The sequence below is a fragment of the Pecten maximus genome, chromosome 2 (genome assembly GCF_902652985.1).
Source record: "Pecten maximus chromosome 2, xPecMax1.1, whole genome shotgun sequence".
Taxonomy (NCBI): Eukaryota; Metazoa; Mollusca; class Bivalvia; order Pectinida; family Pectinidae; genus Pecten; species Pecten maximus.
In genome coordinates this window covers 17,157,197-17,174,900 of record NC_047016.1, presented here as the reverse complement: position 1 = coordinate 17,174,900, position 17,704 = coordinate 17,157,197, and the positions used below count along the sequence as shown (strand labels likewise).

General features: G+C 37.1%; 1 protein-coding gene and 1 long non-coding RNA gene across 2 annotated transcripts; both read left to right on the top strand.

Moving 5' to 3' along the window:
- The first annotated feature begins 140 nt into the window (after positions 1 to 140).
- LOC117319792 lies at positions 141 to 1,542 on the top strand. The gene is made up of 3 exons (XR_004530824.1): positions 141 to 277; positions 710 to 823; positions 1,381 to 1,542. It is a non-coding gene; the product is annotated as an uncharacterized LOC117319792 (long non-coding RNA).
- A 13,001-nt stretch (positions 1,543 to 14,543) lies between these two features.
- On the top strand, positions 14,544 to 15,860 carry LOC117341796 (uncharacterized protein K02A2.6-like). Its single transcript, XM_033903661.1, has one exon. It carries the CDS (start codon positions 14,544 to 14,546, stop codon positions 15,858 to 15,860), a length of 1,317 nt encoding a protein of 438 aa, XP_033759552.1.
- Positions 15,861 to 17,704: the final 1,844 nt, after the last annotated feature.

The following is a 17,704-nucleotide window of genomic DNA, read 5'->3' as shown; positions in this document are numbered from 1 at the left end:
TAATGAAGCTCAAGAATCCACACAGTAAGACAAGCATACAAATATATTATATTTCGATTCAATATTGAAGATGATTTGAAAAGACTTATGACGGCGTTATGTAATGCCTTATTTTGGTAATTATGGATTCAGCGGGAAACTAGCGTTAACACTGTATGGAAAGAGGCAGCATATAGTTGCACGGATGCTGATAGTTTTCCTCGTCCAGTACCTGATACGTGTACGTTTGATTCCTCGACTTGGTTTGGAGGTTTTCGCCGTCTGCAGTATGTCCCAGGTAATATCATTAGATACAATATTTATATATCTTGACAAGTGTCAATCGTGTCCGTTATCTTATGTTAACTGATAGGTAATGCTTTGGCATTTTTGTTTTAGATTTTTTATATATTTAAATTTGTTAAATAAAAAATCTTTCGTTAATATCGGATCATAAACTGAATCTGTGTAATGCCGAATCTTTTATCAAACTGACGTTCTTATCAATAACACTTGTATTGTGCAATCTTTCTTGCTTGCTTCTTTGATGTAGATAGACTCTGATAACCAAGAGAAGATATAATGTTTTGAAGGGCAATTTAGAAGCGGCATTAAGATGATATCCATTACTATTACATGTACCATGCTCATTAACTTCTTCACACGCGACATAAATGAAATATTTGTGGAATTACACAAGCAAACATGGAAGCTTTTTTTTATTTGTCAGGTTCAACTGACGGCACCTTTTGTAAAAGTTTATCTTTTGCCGGTGGAAACGACAACCCGTCTTATAAGGAAGTCAGTTGTGACATGTCATTAAAGTTTTACTGCCGATTTATAGGTGAGACATCTTCAGTCAATCTGTTGTATACAACTATGTACTATCAGTATCTCAGAAACGTGTGAGAGGCGGGGTACAGTTTGGAAGTCGTGTGCAATCATTTAAGTCAATTGGTATGGAGTGTTTGATATTTTCTATAAAAATAAATAAATATCCCATTATCAGAATATCTTATATTAATAAATAAACCGCTTTGGATATGTAAGTAGTAACATTATAAAATACCATTCTTGGGTGGCGAAATGATGTTATTAAAATGACTTAGCTTTTGATATTTCCTTAACTCTATTTATTAAAAGAAAACCACTCTTTTAGTTTCATGTGTAAAAAATACAACATGAGAGATAAAAAATATTTTGATGATCAACAATAATAAAGGGCAAACCACAGCCTCCTAAAACAGAAACATTGAGCACAGGCACGATGCTCACACACATGAGAGGCTGGCCTTAAATAGATAATATGAAACAGTACAACAATAAACATAGTACTGTGACATTCTAGTATGTAGTATAGCGAACTGTGTAAGATAATTAGCTTGTTGTTTGTTATCACAGAGTCGGGATATAACGAGACATGTGACGTCAACATACATTCTTCCTGTGATACCAGATTCATCTGTTCTGACCGTGGTGGTTCTCCCAAGTGCCTGTGCCCTGAGGACAAGTACTTGGATAATACATTCGGAATTTGTGGAACAAGTATGTATTTTCAGACTAATTTACTCTTAATGTATAATGCATGCTTCTAAGCTCATCTTCCTGGAACGTCCGTTGTCAGTCCGTGTCCCTCCGGTGTCCGTCCGCCCGGTGTTACAACGTTTTCTCATGTGATCAATAACCGAGAGGTGCGGACCCTTTAAAATGCTGGAGTGAAGGGCCACCTAGTCTGTTCACACGAATTACTTTGACCTACATTCAAGTTCAAGAGAGTCAGATTATGGTTATTTATTCTAACTAAACAAGAGACCCAGAGACCTGGTACGTATTAGGCCTTAAGCATGGTGAGATGAATGTTAAAATGAATAATCGTTACCAGTATCTAATGTCACGGGATCAAATATGCTAGTGTTACCCATACCCATCCCGTCCCATCCCGTCGCGTCGCGTCCCGTCCTGTCACGCCCCGTCCTGTCCCATCCTGTCCCGCCGCGTCTCGTCCTGTCCCGTCCCGTCGCGTCACGTCCTGTCACGCCCCGTCCTGTCCTGTCCCGATGCAATGTCTCCTTGACCCCCGTCCTCATATGGCTCTGGTTGTTACTAGGACATTCAATACCTGAAAACAAAACAAAGCTTACGCATAGTTCTAATCAAGTAATCAGCCCCTGATTTGTTATCGAAGGATTGTGATATCACGCGACATATGACGTCAACATACCGTCTTTCTGTCAGACTAAATTCGTCTGTTCTGACCGTTGTGGTACTCCCGGGTGTCTATACACTGAGGACAAGTACTGGGACAAGGGAAGTGGATTTTGTCGGACAAGTTTGTATATTACACCAAACTCACCATAACGAATGTCGATGAATTTTATTTCATCTGCACAGCGACAGCTCTGTATTACTAACACTGATATCGTATATATTGAGTAGATTATCTATTGATAAGTCATTTTTGTTTTTTCCTAACACTGGCATCACTTATTACATAGGTATAGCCCCATACCGTTGTAACATTATACATGTAGATACACAATTATTTTGATCTGTTTTAACTTTTAACTCACCTTGTCCACGGGACCGTTAAGGTTTTCCTATGGCTTGGCGACCTTCACATGTTCCTAAGTCCCTTATAGGCATGGACCATTTCACCCTGGGGGCCTACGGGGATGGGTACAGCAGAGAAAAAAATATAGCAAATTATAAAAAAAAAAAGCATCTTCCTCTTTAGGAATGGAGGATTTGGTCCGTATTTAATCTGAAACAGACTATGGGTAAGGAGGAAACATTTACTAGAAATGGTGAGTCTGGACCCCAGGGACCTGAGGACGGGACTTTACATGAAAACATTTCTTACTTCGCAGAAATAACAGGATTTTTCTTAAACTGTCCTTGAGAAAAGGGAAACTATCTTTTTATCAGCTATTGGTCTGCAGTCGGAGAGAGTGGAAATGATTGCTTAGGAATGAAACGATTTTGTCTTTTAGTCTGAATTATCTTTAAGTGATGATGGATCTTGATCCCAATATGTTGGAGGGGTAGGGCTCAAAAGGGATATTGGAAGTAAACCATTTAATGTACATTTTTAACGGTCCTTTGGATTTTTGTCAGGGTATTATTTGCCGAAGGGAGTCAATGCTGCACAAAAGGAGGCAACTCCTCTCACAGAGTCAGACGGACGAAACCCTGTTGGGGAAAGAAAAATCATCGGGGTTTAAGTAATATCGATCAATTGATTTTATAACACACCATAATTAGATGGGAGGCTATTAGGGAACAACCAACCAATTGAAAAAATGTATTTTTGAAACAGCCCCTGTGTATAGAAAGTTGAGCCAAGGATAAAATGTCTGGCAGCCACTGATTGGCCAGTATGTTATGAAGTGAGAAAATAGATATATAGCCTGATAGGTAACTATCAATAAGAAATGTTGATATAAATTTCGTAAGTCCGATTGGTTTTTCCCCCAAAAGTTCACGTAATAATAGTAAACAGGTAAACATTTAAGATTTTTGAGAATTTTTACTGCGAAATTCACCTATTTTCAAAATGGCTACCCTGGAGAAAATTTGAGCTGAATGACCCAACTTTTTTTTTGATTAGGTGTTATATCAGACCCTAAACTTTTGTTATAAACCATAATCGTCATATTCAATTCAAGAATTTGAATGAAATAATCCAAAACGTTAACACTAAAGCCTATGGGAAAACAATTGGTTGGTTGGTCTCTATAGCGAGCTACCGCATATGACATTTTGTGCCATCTAGCGTCCCTGGAAACCAGATGATGGGACCGACTAGCACATTTTCGGACGGGATTCTCATCTTGGAGGCATTGCAGCAGAATTTAGAGAGAAATTGAGATTCAGGGGGGATTGATGATGAAAATATGACACATGTAGTGTTACAAGGAGGACCATAGACCGGGCAGATACGGACATACATTCTATATTTCAATGGTAGCGGTATATATCGTGAGCTCGGGGTACGGTGGTATGCTGGTTGTACTGCTGGCACTACCCCGGTTCAATGTGTGGGTGTGTGTCTGGTTGTTCTGTTGTCACTACCCCGATTCGGTATTCGGTGATGTGTTTGGTTGTTCTGTTGTCACTACCCCAGCCAGTGTTTGGTGATATATCTGGTTATTTTTTGTTGTCACTAGCCCGGTTCCGTGTCCTGTGTCTGTGTTTCGACTCTTTTATCTAAATAATGGCTCTACTCCTAAATTTTTTTCTCGTTCGGCCTTTTTTCTTCATTTTTTACAAAAAGACCAGAAATCAGGGGGTGCAGGAGATAACATTGAGTTATCTCCCCCTGATCTTTATTCTTTATCTTATTTGTTTATATTTCTGAGTGGCACGATTTCTATACTTGGCTATTAACAAAAATCCATCACTTCAAATTCAAAGCTTATCAAGATATTAAAATTTACATTTCAAAATTAACTCAATTTTAATGTGGTTTTCTCTTAAGAATTTCATATCCGGTACCAATAGAAGAATCAACCTACCAGCCTAAGACTTGCAGTCAGGCACTGCATATTTTGATAGCATATCCTATATTTGAAAAATGTGAAAGATGCTATATAATTGACCTGAGTCCGTTGTCCGTGGTGTATTACCCGGCCGTCCGTCAATCCATGCTATCGCTATTTTCCGAGAAGAATTGGCACGAATTCGAACTTCACATATAGGTTTTCCTTGGCCGCTAGCTCTTTACATTGATTTTTAGTCTGGTCCAGGAAACAAAATGTCTGCCGGATGTAAATTTCCCTCTGTCTCAAGTTGTTCACATTTGATTTTGAGTCTGATCTAGAAATAAGAATACCCGCCAAGCGGCCATCTTTGGTTTTGACAATTGGAGTTTGTTAACGCGATTTCTTTATATTTATTAGAAGCATTTTTCTCGAACTTCGTGGTGTGCCCATTTGATTTTGAAACTTATCTATTTAAAAAATGGCCGCCTAACTGCCAGCATTATTTATTATGACAGCTGAAGTTTGTTATCGGTTTTCCTTGAGAAAAACTGAGAGGAATATTTTTTCAAACTTCACATGTAGGTTAACCTTAGACCCAGGTCCTTCTGCATGTTGGTCGTTTCACTCATTTTTATTTCCATATCTCAATGGTTGATTTTTATACACTTTTGAGTCCTGGATGGAAGAAACGGCAGAATGCGGCAGCTCAATAATCATTATATCGGGTGTGTGATGTATAAAATACCATATTGATATTACAATGTATTGTGCACAGTATTGTGCAGAGGAATGTGACTGAATCTGTAGATTTACGTTTGATTTCCACTGTAAGCAATAACAACAAAATTAACAACTATTATATCATATTTACAGGGAGAACATATGACCAAAGTTGTGACGTCAGCGCAATCAATGTCTGTGAAGAACAGCTATCATGTCAAGCTGTCGACGGGGCCTATAAATGTCTCTGTAATGCAGATTGGTACTGGAACCCAACATATTACGAATGTGAAAAAGGTATGGTAAAGTTATTATAGTTTCATTATTTTTACCTAAAGTATAGGATGTGCATTACTTATTGTCGACGTCCCGGGATAATCTGTCCAAATAGAGTGTGGTAGGTACATTACTTGTTGTCGACGTCCCCGGGATAATCTGTCTAAATAGATTGTGGTAGGTACATTACTTGTTGTCGACGTCCCCGGGATAATCTGTCTAAATAGAGTGTGGTAGGTACATTACTTGTTGTCGACGTCCCCGGGATAATCTGTCTAAATAGATTGTGGTAGGTACATTACTTGTTGTCGACGTCCCCGGGATAATCTGTCTAAATAGATTGTGGTAGGTACATTACTTGTTGTCGACGTCCCCGGGATAATCTGTCTAAATAGATTGTGGTAGGTACATTACTTGTTGTCGACGTCCCCGGGATAATCTGTCTAAATAGATTGTGGTAGGTACATTACTTGTTTGGACACCCCGGGATGGTCTATCTATGCATTATGCGATAGGCAAGTTGCTTGCCGCCAATAAATATATACAATAAATTACACACGCTGGAAGCAAGATTCGGTAAGTGGTGTCCTTGTTACAGAAACAACTATCGAGACGAGGTTGTCTTTTCCAATCTTAGGATGGCCAATACATATTCTACTTACTGAAGCGTGAGGATCAGCCTGGGTGTATTGCATGCAAAGAACCATTTACAGTTTAACATTATTTTTGATTGCATTAAGAAACAACATGAAGAAATGTTTATAACAGTATATCAAGTCCAAACATTCTTCAAAACTGATAACATCAACAAAATGTTGAACTGTCTAATAGGTGTCGGTATTTATTATAAGATTTGAGTAACCATAGCCACTTTAACCTGTATTTGAGGCTAATATATATATATCTACATTTCTACATGTTTCGTTTCTCCCATTTTACTCATTCTTTGGTCCTAATGACCCTAATAGTTTTTGATGGGCCGTTCAGAACTCATAACTAACCACTTGTTGCCGACACCACGTGTCCCTTTTAGAATATAATATTTCCTAGATTGATATGACGCTTACCTACACTATAATTTGTTATCCATTATCTGTTGTTCTTATAAAGACTTCGTGATGAGTTTTGAGTTTGTTTTATACACCCGTCAATAGGTCTTTCCAATGATGATATGTTTCTTTGTATTCTCGAGTGATATTTTAATTTGCACTTAAAATTACACTTAATATACAAAACTAAACACACTTGTTGTTTTGGTGTTGACACCGGTGGAGAATATCGCATGATCGTTTATTTGCTCGTTCCCTCGTGTCTAAACTGTCCCCAGGAATGATTGTGAAGCTCACAGATTTTTGTTACAAGTTTCAGAGGAAGCACTTTGAGTTATAACATCTCAGTACCACGTTATTGCATTATATACAGGACTATTATACAGATATAAACAAACTCGAAAAGTAAAAATTACTCCACGTAGATACTTGATACCTAGATACGTAATTCGTTTTTATTGACGAACGTTGACTAGCAGTCCATCTATAACATTTCATACAGATTGGTTATGCTTTGTAACACGAAACATGTGTTACTCTATTGCAAGATCAATTAGTTTACCATACAGATAAGCCAAAACAAAACGATAAAAATGATAGGAAATCAGGACCATCTCGCTTAAAAAATATAAAAACCATGGACATTGCCAAAAAACATTCAAATGTAAAAAAAAAACTACTAGCGTTTGTTGCATTTTAAAGACAAAATATTGAATTAATTAATGCCATATTGATACTTGCTTGGTAGAAATGCATTTAAATATTATTTTTTTGTTAAAAAAAAACGTTTAAAGTTTCAACAATGAGAGATTTGAACAAATAAAAGTTATCGCGCTGCCGCCCTTTTTTTTAATTTCTCTGCAATCCTGTGATAATTGTATCACGATAACTTTCCAAAGTACATATTTATAAGTTGCTTCTAGGTTGTGGGAGTGGTTATCAAATTGTGTATGTTAATCAATATTCATGCGGTTAATAATTAGTGATAAGGATGATTGTTAATCAAATATGCTATACCTAGAATATCCAAACGATTTTGTCGACAAACTTTATTGGATGAAGACTTTGTCTTAATTAGTGACGAGTTGATAGAGTAAATCCAAACTGTGACAAAACGCAATCTTATTATCTCTTTGTTTTAGCTCAAACTCATGGCAAACATGAATGATTCTATTCCTATCAAGACAGTAAATCAAAGTCGAACGCTCAAGAAGTTAAGTAGAGTGCCCGAGAAGTTAAGTCGAACGCTCGGAAAACTGTGTCGGTCGCTCGGGATAATCAATACAGAAAATAACATTTTACATGTCCTAAATAAACCACCGTAATTTCATGATTTCCTACGAGCAAAATTGTTTTGTAGATCGGACAAAACGTGCGAACAATACTTTTTGTTGTTTAAAACTGGAAGTCACTACCATTATCCCACTATTCTACAAGAATTTTATCAGATGAAGTTTGTACACACTCATATAGGCAGGAAATATGTTGAAGCATTCGCTTGTTCTTTTTTTCCAAGTCGCATGCTACAGAAACAAGTACATGTATATTGTTCAATTTGCTTATAAAATAACACAAAACGGCACATTTCATCAAATCAGATGGTTGATCTTTGTTCCTGGTATGTGTATAACCATAATGCATACATTGATATTAGATGAAATGTCTTGCTTTAAGAAAGTCTTGGCTTTATATCCTGCACTACTTGTCACCGAAACTTTAATTAGGCATGGGTTTACAAATGTGAAGTAGTGCTTCATTTCCTAAAAGTGACCAATATTTTTACATTTAACCTACATCAAACAAACATAATTGTTCGGGTCTTCACTTCCCGTCACTGGAACTTCTTATTTTGGGCATGGGTTTACGTACATAAATTGATGTGGCATGTATACAAAAAAACAGGTCGCTCTGACCTACATTTTGATACCTACCTAAAGGAAAAAGGACGAATTGTCACTGAAATTTATTTGGGGTATGAGTCCACTTAAAAGAATGTACAGTACATTGTACTTCTGATATTGCCATCTAATAGTGGCATCCGTGAAGTTGATTACTTTATGCTTATTCCACTACTTATTCGATTCTATCATTGCATATTCGTTTCTTATTACTTATTTAAACATTACTTATTCGATTCCGTCATTACATATTCGTTTCCCCTGTATTAATTAGCACTTCAGGTATAAACGAAGTGATATTCTAATGTCATTCACATTGGTACGTGTACCTACTAACTGCGATTATTTGATTACTACATACCATGGATCTATATAATATTATTTGGCTGTCCGTTGAATTAGTTTCTACACAAATTCATCATATGTGCATTATTGGTACATATATTTTCCAGTGCGGTAGTTTGCCAAATTGTCTTGTTTCAGCTAAGTCATACGGTCAGGAGTGTGATGTTAATATCGCAGGCGTTTGTCTGGAAATAATGGTGTGTCAACGTCTTGGTGAGACGTACATGTCTTTTTGTTCGTGTGGCGATCAGCATTATTTGAATGGAGAGACACCGGTATGTCTACCAGATAAGAGATTTACATTATAAAATGAATGGTACGGCAAGCAATATCACGTAAAGTACATTCAAAATTCTCATAATGATGTTTACACAACATCGTATTCATTGTGGGATTATTCGTTCATTCGTTTTATTTCGCGAGTATGGCGAATTATTGGCATATGATGACGATTTCGTGAAGTATCCATGTACGACATTCAACCGAATTAATGATCACTTTTAAGTATACAAATTTTTAAGTAGGTTTCCCAAAGCGTTATTTCGATTTAAATAATGAAAAATTCACTGATCTTTGTTAATTAGCACAGACACAAATAGACGTTATTGAACGTATTATAACGTAGGACAAGCGTTCGAGTTGGTTTTTGGAATTGAAGACAATAAAATAGATTATACAAAACAATATTTATTAACTATTATGTACAAAAGCAAATAGATATATTCATACAAACGCACATTCACACCCCTTGCACACTCTGACATTCAATTACGGTTAAAGTCACGGAGTCGTCGACACAGAACAGCACAATACCGGTACAAGTACACATTAAAGGCACAAGTTCTCCACTCAAGGGACAGAAACACATGAGTAACTGAACCGCAGTTCAGGTATATCCCGCGTATGTCACGCACCTCCCACAGGGATGACTCACTATAAGTCTCAACAATACTTTCCCGCAGGTAAAGTATGTGGCAACTACTCAATGAGAGCTAGCTGGCTATAACGTCATACCGTCAACAGCGTTAGACGTCACCGCTTCATGATCTAGTGGCCGTAGTACGGACCACCATTCCTTATCACCTTGGCTCCTTGACCCGTCTGTTTATCACATCAGACCTCCTGAGGCTGACCGGAGTTTTCTACCGGTCCTGATGCCGAAGTCGTGGTGATTGTTCCGGTGTCCTGTTGTCCAAGGAACTTCACTCCGTCATGGAAAGCTTAAAAACACAATGACACACGTGACAATTTCACACCAAACACTCATGCTAATTAACAACATATTTCCTAAAATGATATTCCAATAATATAATATTGTACTATATACCCTAAATACTTGCTATCATAAACCTAAATATGATTAAATATTAACATAATACACTATTAGAATCGCATGCCGGTCCATTCCTAACGCTACAACAATATACATTATGAATCATATATGGCCCGTATGGGCTTCCATACATTTGTACACAGGTAAAACTCACTGACCTACTTTACCTATAGATGGACATTCATACCAATATTTACGGACATATCAATACAACAACTGCAAATAACCTATAATAAACGTCATAACATAACTATCACAACATAAACATTTATAAGCTATCAGATCAGCAACACCTATATAGACATATTATTACTAATCACCGCCACGCATGATTGGACCGTACACTAAGATATATACTAGAAATACATTTATCCGGAATACAAGACATTCTAAGATAGCAATTAGTGAAATAAACAGAAAGATATAACGTTAGTTACTCACCACAGTCTGTATTCCGTGCCTGTATCCATGATCAAAAGGATTCTGACTACAGGTGGTTACACTACAGCCATTACTCACGGCATACCATACCTGTAGTGACGCTATCCGACCATTCGCACGTGCACTTCCGCTCTGACCGTACTTCCATTCGTGCCATACAAATACGCGCACACGATTACACACAAAACAACGTAAAGACATACATATACAACCCTATACCCACATGCGATCGTGACACGTATGACATAGTTAAGCTCGTTATCATTGTTTATTCCTGAGATCTTCCAACTTATTGGAAGCTATATTCATAGTTGCGTCTCGCCTCATTAAGATCGAATATGTTCTCGGTATATTTTGTGTGTTTTTTATACAAGAATCTGTCATTTTGTATTAGACGGACGGAAAGCATTCTTCTTCCCCGCGAGACTATTAGTGTTGATAAAAAGATCGCCTATGCATTCGAGAGGCATTGCAAGTAGTGTTTTGGCGATGCTAATGCATAAAATGGTGTCCATCGTAAAGAAATATACCTATTCAAGACAAACAGATCACATAACTTTTTAACAGCGTCCTCAAATTATCAATTATGTATTGGTTTGAAAAGATAAAAACAGAATCTGAAGAGTAACGATGATGAGTATAGCTTGAATAGTGTTTATGTTCTCTAGGTTAGATCAAAATTGAATAGAAACACACTGGCAGCCATTGAAGCTTAGATTGTTTTTTTAGATGTAGTAGACATACATGTAAATGTTATACCAAAACAAAATTGAAAGTGATTGTAAATTTATTAAATGACGAAAATATCCAGAACAAAACAGGACACCTTGAACAATAACAAAACATTTTTTGTTAAAACTATCACATAGTAATACACAATCTCAACTATAGGAAAGGCTACATTGTGGGTTTCTATTGAATTGCTAAAATGCAAGGGAAGTAATTCATCCTTCCCAATGGAAAAAAAACCAAGACAATATACAATTGTACAGGATATTCACTAAAGTTCTCACAAAATTAATTATCTACTCTACGCTACATAATTTTCATAACTTATGTACCTGTCTGCATGAAGTCATACAACAGTCTATTCTTTTTATTCAGTTGATCACGATTACTCTTCTTTCTGCGATCAATATTTATTGTATATCCAAATAAAAGACATCATTCATGTAATATATTTTAAAGGTAATATTAATTTACAGTTAAATTCGAAATTATAACGTTTTATACCTGTCATGATGTTTTCTATTTGGTCACCAGCTATACCTTACGGCGGTGAGTGTACCGAAGATGAGCAGTGCTTAAAATATCTGGGTTTGACGTGTACCTCTTCTGATGACAATATACAATTATTGCCCTCGTTCCGGGCTGACATGAATATTTGACCACCCGAGAGGTGTCATGTCACCCGAGGGCGTAGCCCGAGGGTGACATGACGACTCAAGGGTGGGCAAATATTCATGTCAACCCGGAACAAGGGCAGTAATTGTTTTATTATACCGAAAAAAACATAAGTGAATCAATTTTGGTATCAATAAGTTTATTTATTACTATCAACAGTTTTTAAGAATATTTATTTCATTGATTCATCAACTAACGTTAGATCTATTCATAAAATTCTCCCAGTCGAACGTTCATTGTATGGACGTCGAAGTTTTCAAAATCCTTTGGTCTACCTGTTGCAGATAGGAAATGTATAAAGGAATCTACGGCCCCATTGATGACCCTTTTGGTGTTTTTAGAATCCTTTTCTTGCAATAATTTCGCCATTTCCTCCTCTGTTGGCAGACGATAGCGTCCGCCGGCAGCCATTGTTGTTATCAAGCAGAATACTCGGAACTCCTCTGATTCGACTACTTTTGAAGACGTTACGGAAGAGAGTTCCGAGTTGGGGCTCACGAGAGGGTGACATTATGATATTCAGAGGGTGACATGATGTTTCGAAAGCGACAGCAAGTAAATAATGAATTATTTGGAAATTTGTGGTTGACATAACGAATGTTTTTAATCACGTGACATGGTTTTCACTAATCAGAAGCTGTGATACAAGCCTGAGGTATAATAATATACAATTATTGCCCTCGTTCCGGGTTGACATGAATATTTGACCACCCGAGAGGTGTCATGTCATCCGAGGGCGTAGCCAGAGGGTGACATGACACCTCAAGGGTGGGCAAATATTCATGTCAACCCGGAACAAGGGCAGTAATTGTTTTATTATACCGAAAAAAACATAAATGAATTAATTTTGATATCAATAAGTTTATTTATCACTATCAACAGTTTTTAAGAAAAAATTTTAAGAGGTACCCCATCGTCTTTCTGGACCCGGCATAACATTCTCCCAGTCGAACTTTCAATGTATGGGCGTCGAAGTTTTCAAAATCCTTTGGTCTACCTGTTGCAGATAGGAAATGTCTAAAGGAATCCACGACCCCATTGATGACCCTTTTGGTGTTTTTAAAATCCTTTTCTTGCAATAATTTCGCCAATTCCTCCTCTGTTGGCAGACGATAGCGTCCGCCGGCAGCCATTGTTGTTGTCAAGCAGAATACTCGGAACTCCTCTGATTCGACTACTTTTGAACACGTTACGGAAGAGAGTTCCGAGTTGGGGCTCACTAGAGGGTGACATGATGATTTCGGAGGGCTCACGAGAGGGTGACATTATGATATTCAGAGGGTGACATGATGTTTCGAAAGCGACAGCAAGTAAATAATGAATTATTTGGAAAGTTGTGGTTGACATAACGAATGTTTTTAATCACGTGACATGGTTTTCACTAATCAGAAGCTGTGATACAAGTCTGAGGTATAATAAAATTGCCTTTTACCTTGGCGGCCAAGGTTCGACTCCGGACGTGATAAAGGCATGGGATCATCTGTCTGACCAAGTGGATTTTCTCGGGGTACTCTGGTTTCCTCCCATAGTAAGGCCACCAGGCGTAGTATAAGTTGGTATAACCTGTGTCGCAATAAATAGGTTAACACTAACATTAAATTGTTCTTTATTTCGTAAACATATAACAAAACTTCTAGATTATAGTTATCGCTATTGTCGACCTTGACAGAGGCAGGGAAGATGTGAGAGGTAAGCGGAGTACCCGGAGAAAAGCCAGGAGTCAATCAGCTGATTCCGTACCTTTTCAAAGTTGAATGTGACCACCCGGCCTCCTGCTATTTAATCATTTAAATAAGCTGAAATATAATTGGAATGTATCAATATATCTCGTTAGCGACATTTTATGCCGTCTTCTATGTTTCAGAACACGACTTCAACCAGACTTGTCCATCCGATATCGGAAACAGCTGCAAAAATAATCTTATTTGTAGACAGGATGACGCGGTGTGTGGCTGCCTAGAAAACGAGTATTGGGATCAAGCTCAAGACGATTGTTTAGAGAGTAAGTGTTTCTTTTCATGTGTGGTTGTCTAGACTTAAGAATAGGCGATTTACTCTGTATCCGCTCAATGTAAAATATAAACAAACCGCAGTACCGACAAGGGCCACACATGGCTAGTTAGTGTAAAACTTTAACTTATTTCTTACGGTGTCAATTGGCTACATGTATGTTTCCGTTATCCGTTCACAACGCATGTTACACTAATGGACCATGACAATATATTTCGGTACTGTGGGAATCACAACAGGTCACGTGTTATTTTACTTATGTTTGCTCAGAATATCGCTGTGCGTGGCCTATGTCAGTAAAATCGAAAAGTTTTATTCTTTTATGGGTTACAAAGATCAAACAATAGTTTAATTAAGAAAGTGTCGTGTATGTATTTTACCAGTCGGTAATTGTCGCATTGTCCATACTGTAGGTCAATTAGTATAACGGAAGTCACTCACATGTTTGTATACTATAGCAATACGAGAGGTCACAATCGAATCGGATCACAAACCGTTACAAGCGATATTCCGAAAACCACTCAACCGTGCTCCACCAAGACTACAGAGACTGTTGTTGACATTACAGAAATATACTCTGAATGTTGTGTATAAGCCAGGGAAGACCATGTATCTTGCCGATGCATTGAGTCGGAGCTACCTAAAGGAGACCAGAGAGAACCTTGTTCCAGATATTGATATTGAAGTAAACCAGATTGTGTCATACTTACCAATTTCACCAGAGAAATATCAAGAGTTCAAACGCGAGACCTCAAAAGATGAAGCATTGTCACAGCTCAGAGAAATTATCATCAATGGATGGCCAGAGAACAAACATGAAATACCAGAGACAGCTCATCATTATTGGCCATTCAGAGACGAGCTATCATGTATAGATGGCCTACTGTTCAAGAGCCATACTATCATTGTTCCCAAAACATTACGTCGTGAAATGCTCAAAACAATCCATAGTTCACACCTTGGAATCGTACAATGCAAATCGCGGGCACGCGAACGACTGTACTGGCCGGGGATGAGTTCTGAAATAGAGGACACAGTGTCAAAATGTTCAACATGTGCCACTAACTCTAGGAAAAATCCAAAGGAGCCATTAATAATGACGGAAAATTCAAACAGGCCATGGTCTGTTATTTCCGCTGACATATTTGAATTTCAAGGACATAACTATTTAGTCACGATTGACCATTATTCAAAGTGGCCGGAGTTGTCCAAATTAGACAATATGAGTAGTAAGAACACTATGTTATATCTCAAAAGCCAAATGTCGAGATATGGCATCCCTGACAAGCTCGTTACAGACAACGGTCCACAGTTTGCTAATGAGGAATTCAAGAAATTCTCAAAGACATATGGATTCGAACATACAACATCAAGTCCCAGATATCCGCAGGCGAACGGACAAGCTGAAAGAACTGTGCAGACAGTGAAAAACATATTAAAGAAATCTGAGGATCCATATAAAGGCTTGTTAGCTTATAGAAACACAGTCATTGAAGATCTAGGACTTTCACTAGCTCAAATGTTTTTTGGTCGAAGATTAAAAACAGATATACCAACAACAGCTCCACTGTTGTCACCTGATAAAATTCCAACATCTGATATCAAGATGAGACTGAAAATCAGAAAGGAAAAAGCCAAAATGTACTATGATCAGCATGCAGGTAAAGAATTACCTCCCTTGGACAACGGTGAAACTGTCATGTTTCAGAAGAATGAAAATGGATACCGGCCAAAGTTGTTGCGAAACATTCAAATCCAAGATCTTACATTGTCGAAACTAGAAAAGGAAAGAAATACAGGAGGAACCGAAAGGATATCAAACCAACACGTGCGTCGTTTCCTGAAAACAATGAAACCGTGTCGCGATCGGTCAACATACCTGAAGATAGAGTTCCCAGGAAGGAAAAGTCTAAAGATTATGTAAAAGAACCAATAGCAACAAGATGTGGCCGCAGTGTAAAGTTACCAAAGAAATTCCAGTAAAAGTTTTGTGAAAATTTAGTGAAAATTGGTGAAAATTCTGTGAAAATAGTAAAATTATATGAAAAGAGAAAATGCACACAGGAAAGAAATGAAACAAAATCAGTGAAATGTACATTTGAAGTGTTGTGAGAATTATGTGTCACATTATATTCTTTAAATTGTGCAAAATATGCATAAATGTGTTATTCGCAGTTTTATTAATTTGTATTTGCTTAAAAGATTGTGTCACTGAAGAATTACTTCAAATTTTTTTTTATATCCGCTCGATTGCCATTCTTCAATTCCATTCATGAAAGAGGGAGAGAGGATCAGACTTGACTATAATAACTGAAAAAAATAATCCGGATGAACATTATTTGGATTCATTTATCATGTGTTAAGAATTCATAATAATAATTGGTCATTTATGAACTGCTGATAATTGGACAGTTATACAACACCTACAAATGTATATGTTATTGGTATGCATATATATATATATAAATTAACATCTTGAATATAACAGACAACAATTAAGAAGTTCAATTTTGAAATGATTTAATAGTACAATTTAATGCATGACATCATAACATATAAAGATCAACTGTATTTGAGTTGAATTGACATTTATATTATAATAATAATGTTTATCTTGTACATTCGGCTATGTTAGTTTGTTACATGTTATGGTAATATACTTAATATCAAATGTAAAAAAGGGAGGATGTCATGTATGTATTTTACCAGTCGGTAATTGTCGCATTGTCCATACTGTAGGTCAATTAGTATAACGGAAGTCACTCACATGTTTGTATACTATAGCAATACTGTCCTACTATGCTAAGCGTTTGTATGACCATGATCGACGTATAATAAAGTGACTTGTACCAGGAATACGGTGTGGTGTTATGACAGAAAGGTTCAAAATCTTGTCCGAAGTTTGTAATTCTGTGGATAAGTGTATGGTTCCTAACGTTCGTGCTACTCTTACCACGAAAGGAAATAACCAGCATTTATTGATACCATTAATCTATATCTGATAATTCGATATATACTGAAAGAATAAAAAGGTGTTAACAGTTTTTTACAACCGCGATACGTGAAATATTACCTACGGCCCTAGCATCTTATCTCTGAAATTTGGAAGCGATCCAGTACGTATGTTTGGAAAACGTATTTTATGTAAGGATATTGCAGCAACAAATCTTAGGTTCCGAGGCAACATTTACCAGGAACGCTTCAGCACTGCCCAGTTTATGGAAACAGTACAATGATGACATACTTGAGATAGTCAAGAATGGATCACAACACCATAGATGCCAGTAATAACATCAAATTCACTTGTAAAGAAGAATCCAACGACACTTCGCCTTTCCTGCACACTCTTCCAGTGGCAACAATCCTTATACATTGCAGATGTGCGTAATCTACATTGTATATTGGGTTTCCTAACGGTCAGCCAAGATAGCCGCTACGTCCTCTGATTGGCTAAAAACTTCATTCGCTATAACTCTTTTACTTTTCAATGGAATTCAGTAAAACTTCCGGAGGGATGGTTACAAGATGAACTTTGAAATTTGTATAAACAAAGTTGAAATTAAAAAAAAAATTGCCACCATAGAGATGACTTCTGATTGGTCGAAATATATATATTGTCTGGTGTAGTATGGCACTGCAAAAACAATGACTGTATCTATTTTTTGGGGAAAAAATGACCGCCATTTTCTGGCCTCTGATTGGTCGAAATTTAAACATTGTCCAATTTTTATGAAAATTGGTATATAGTGGTATAAGGGGACGGCGAAT

Coding starts and splice junctions, on each gene's coding strand:
- LOC117341796 (XM_033903661.1), top strand. CDS start 14,544: ATGTATCTTGCCGATGCATTGAGTCGGAGCTACCTAAAGGAGACCAGA.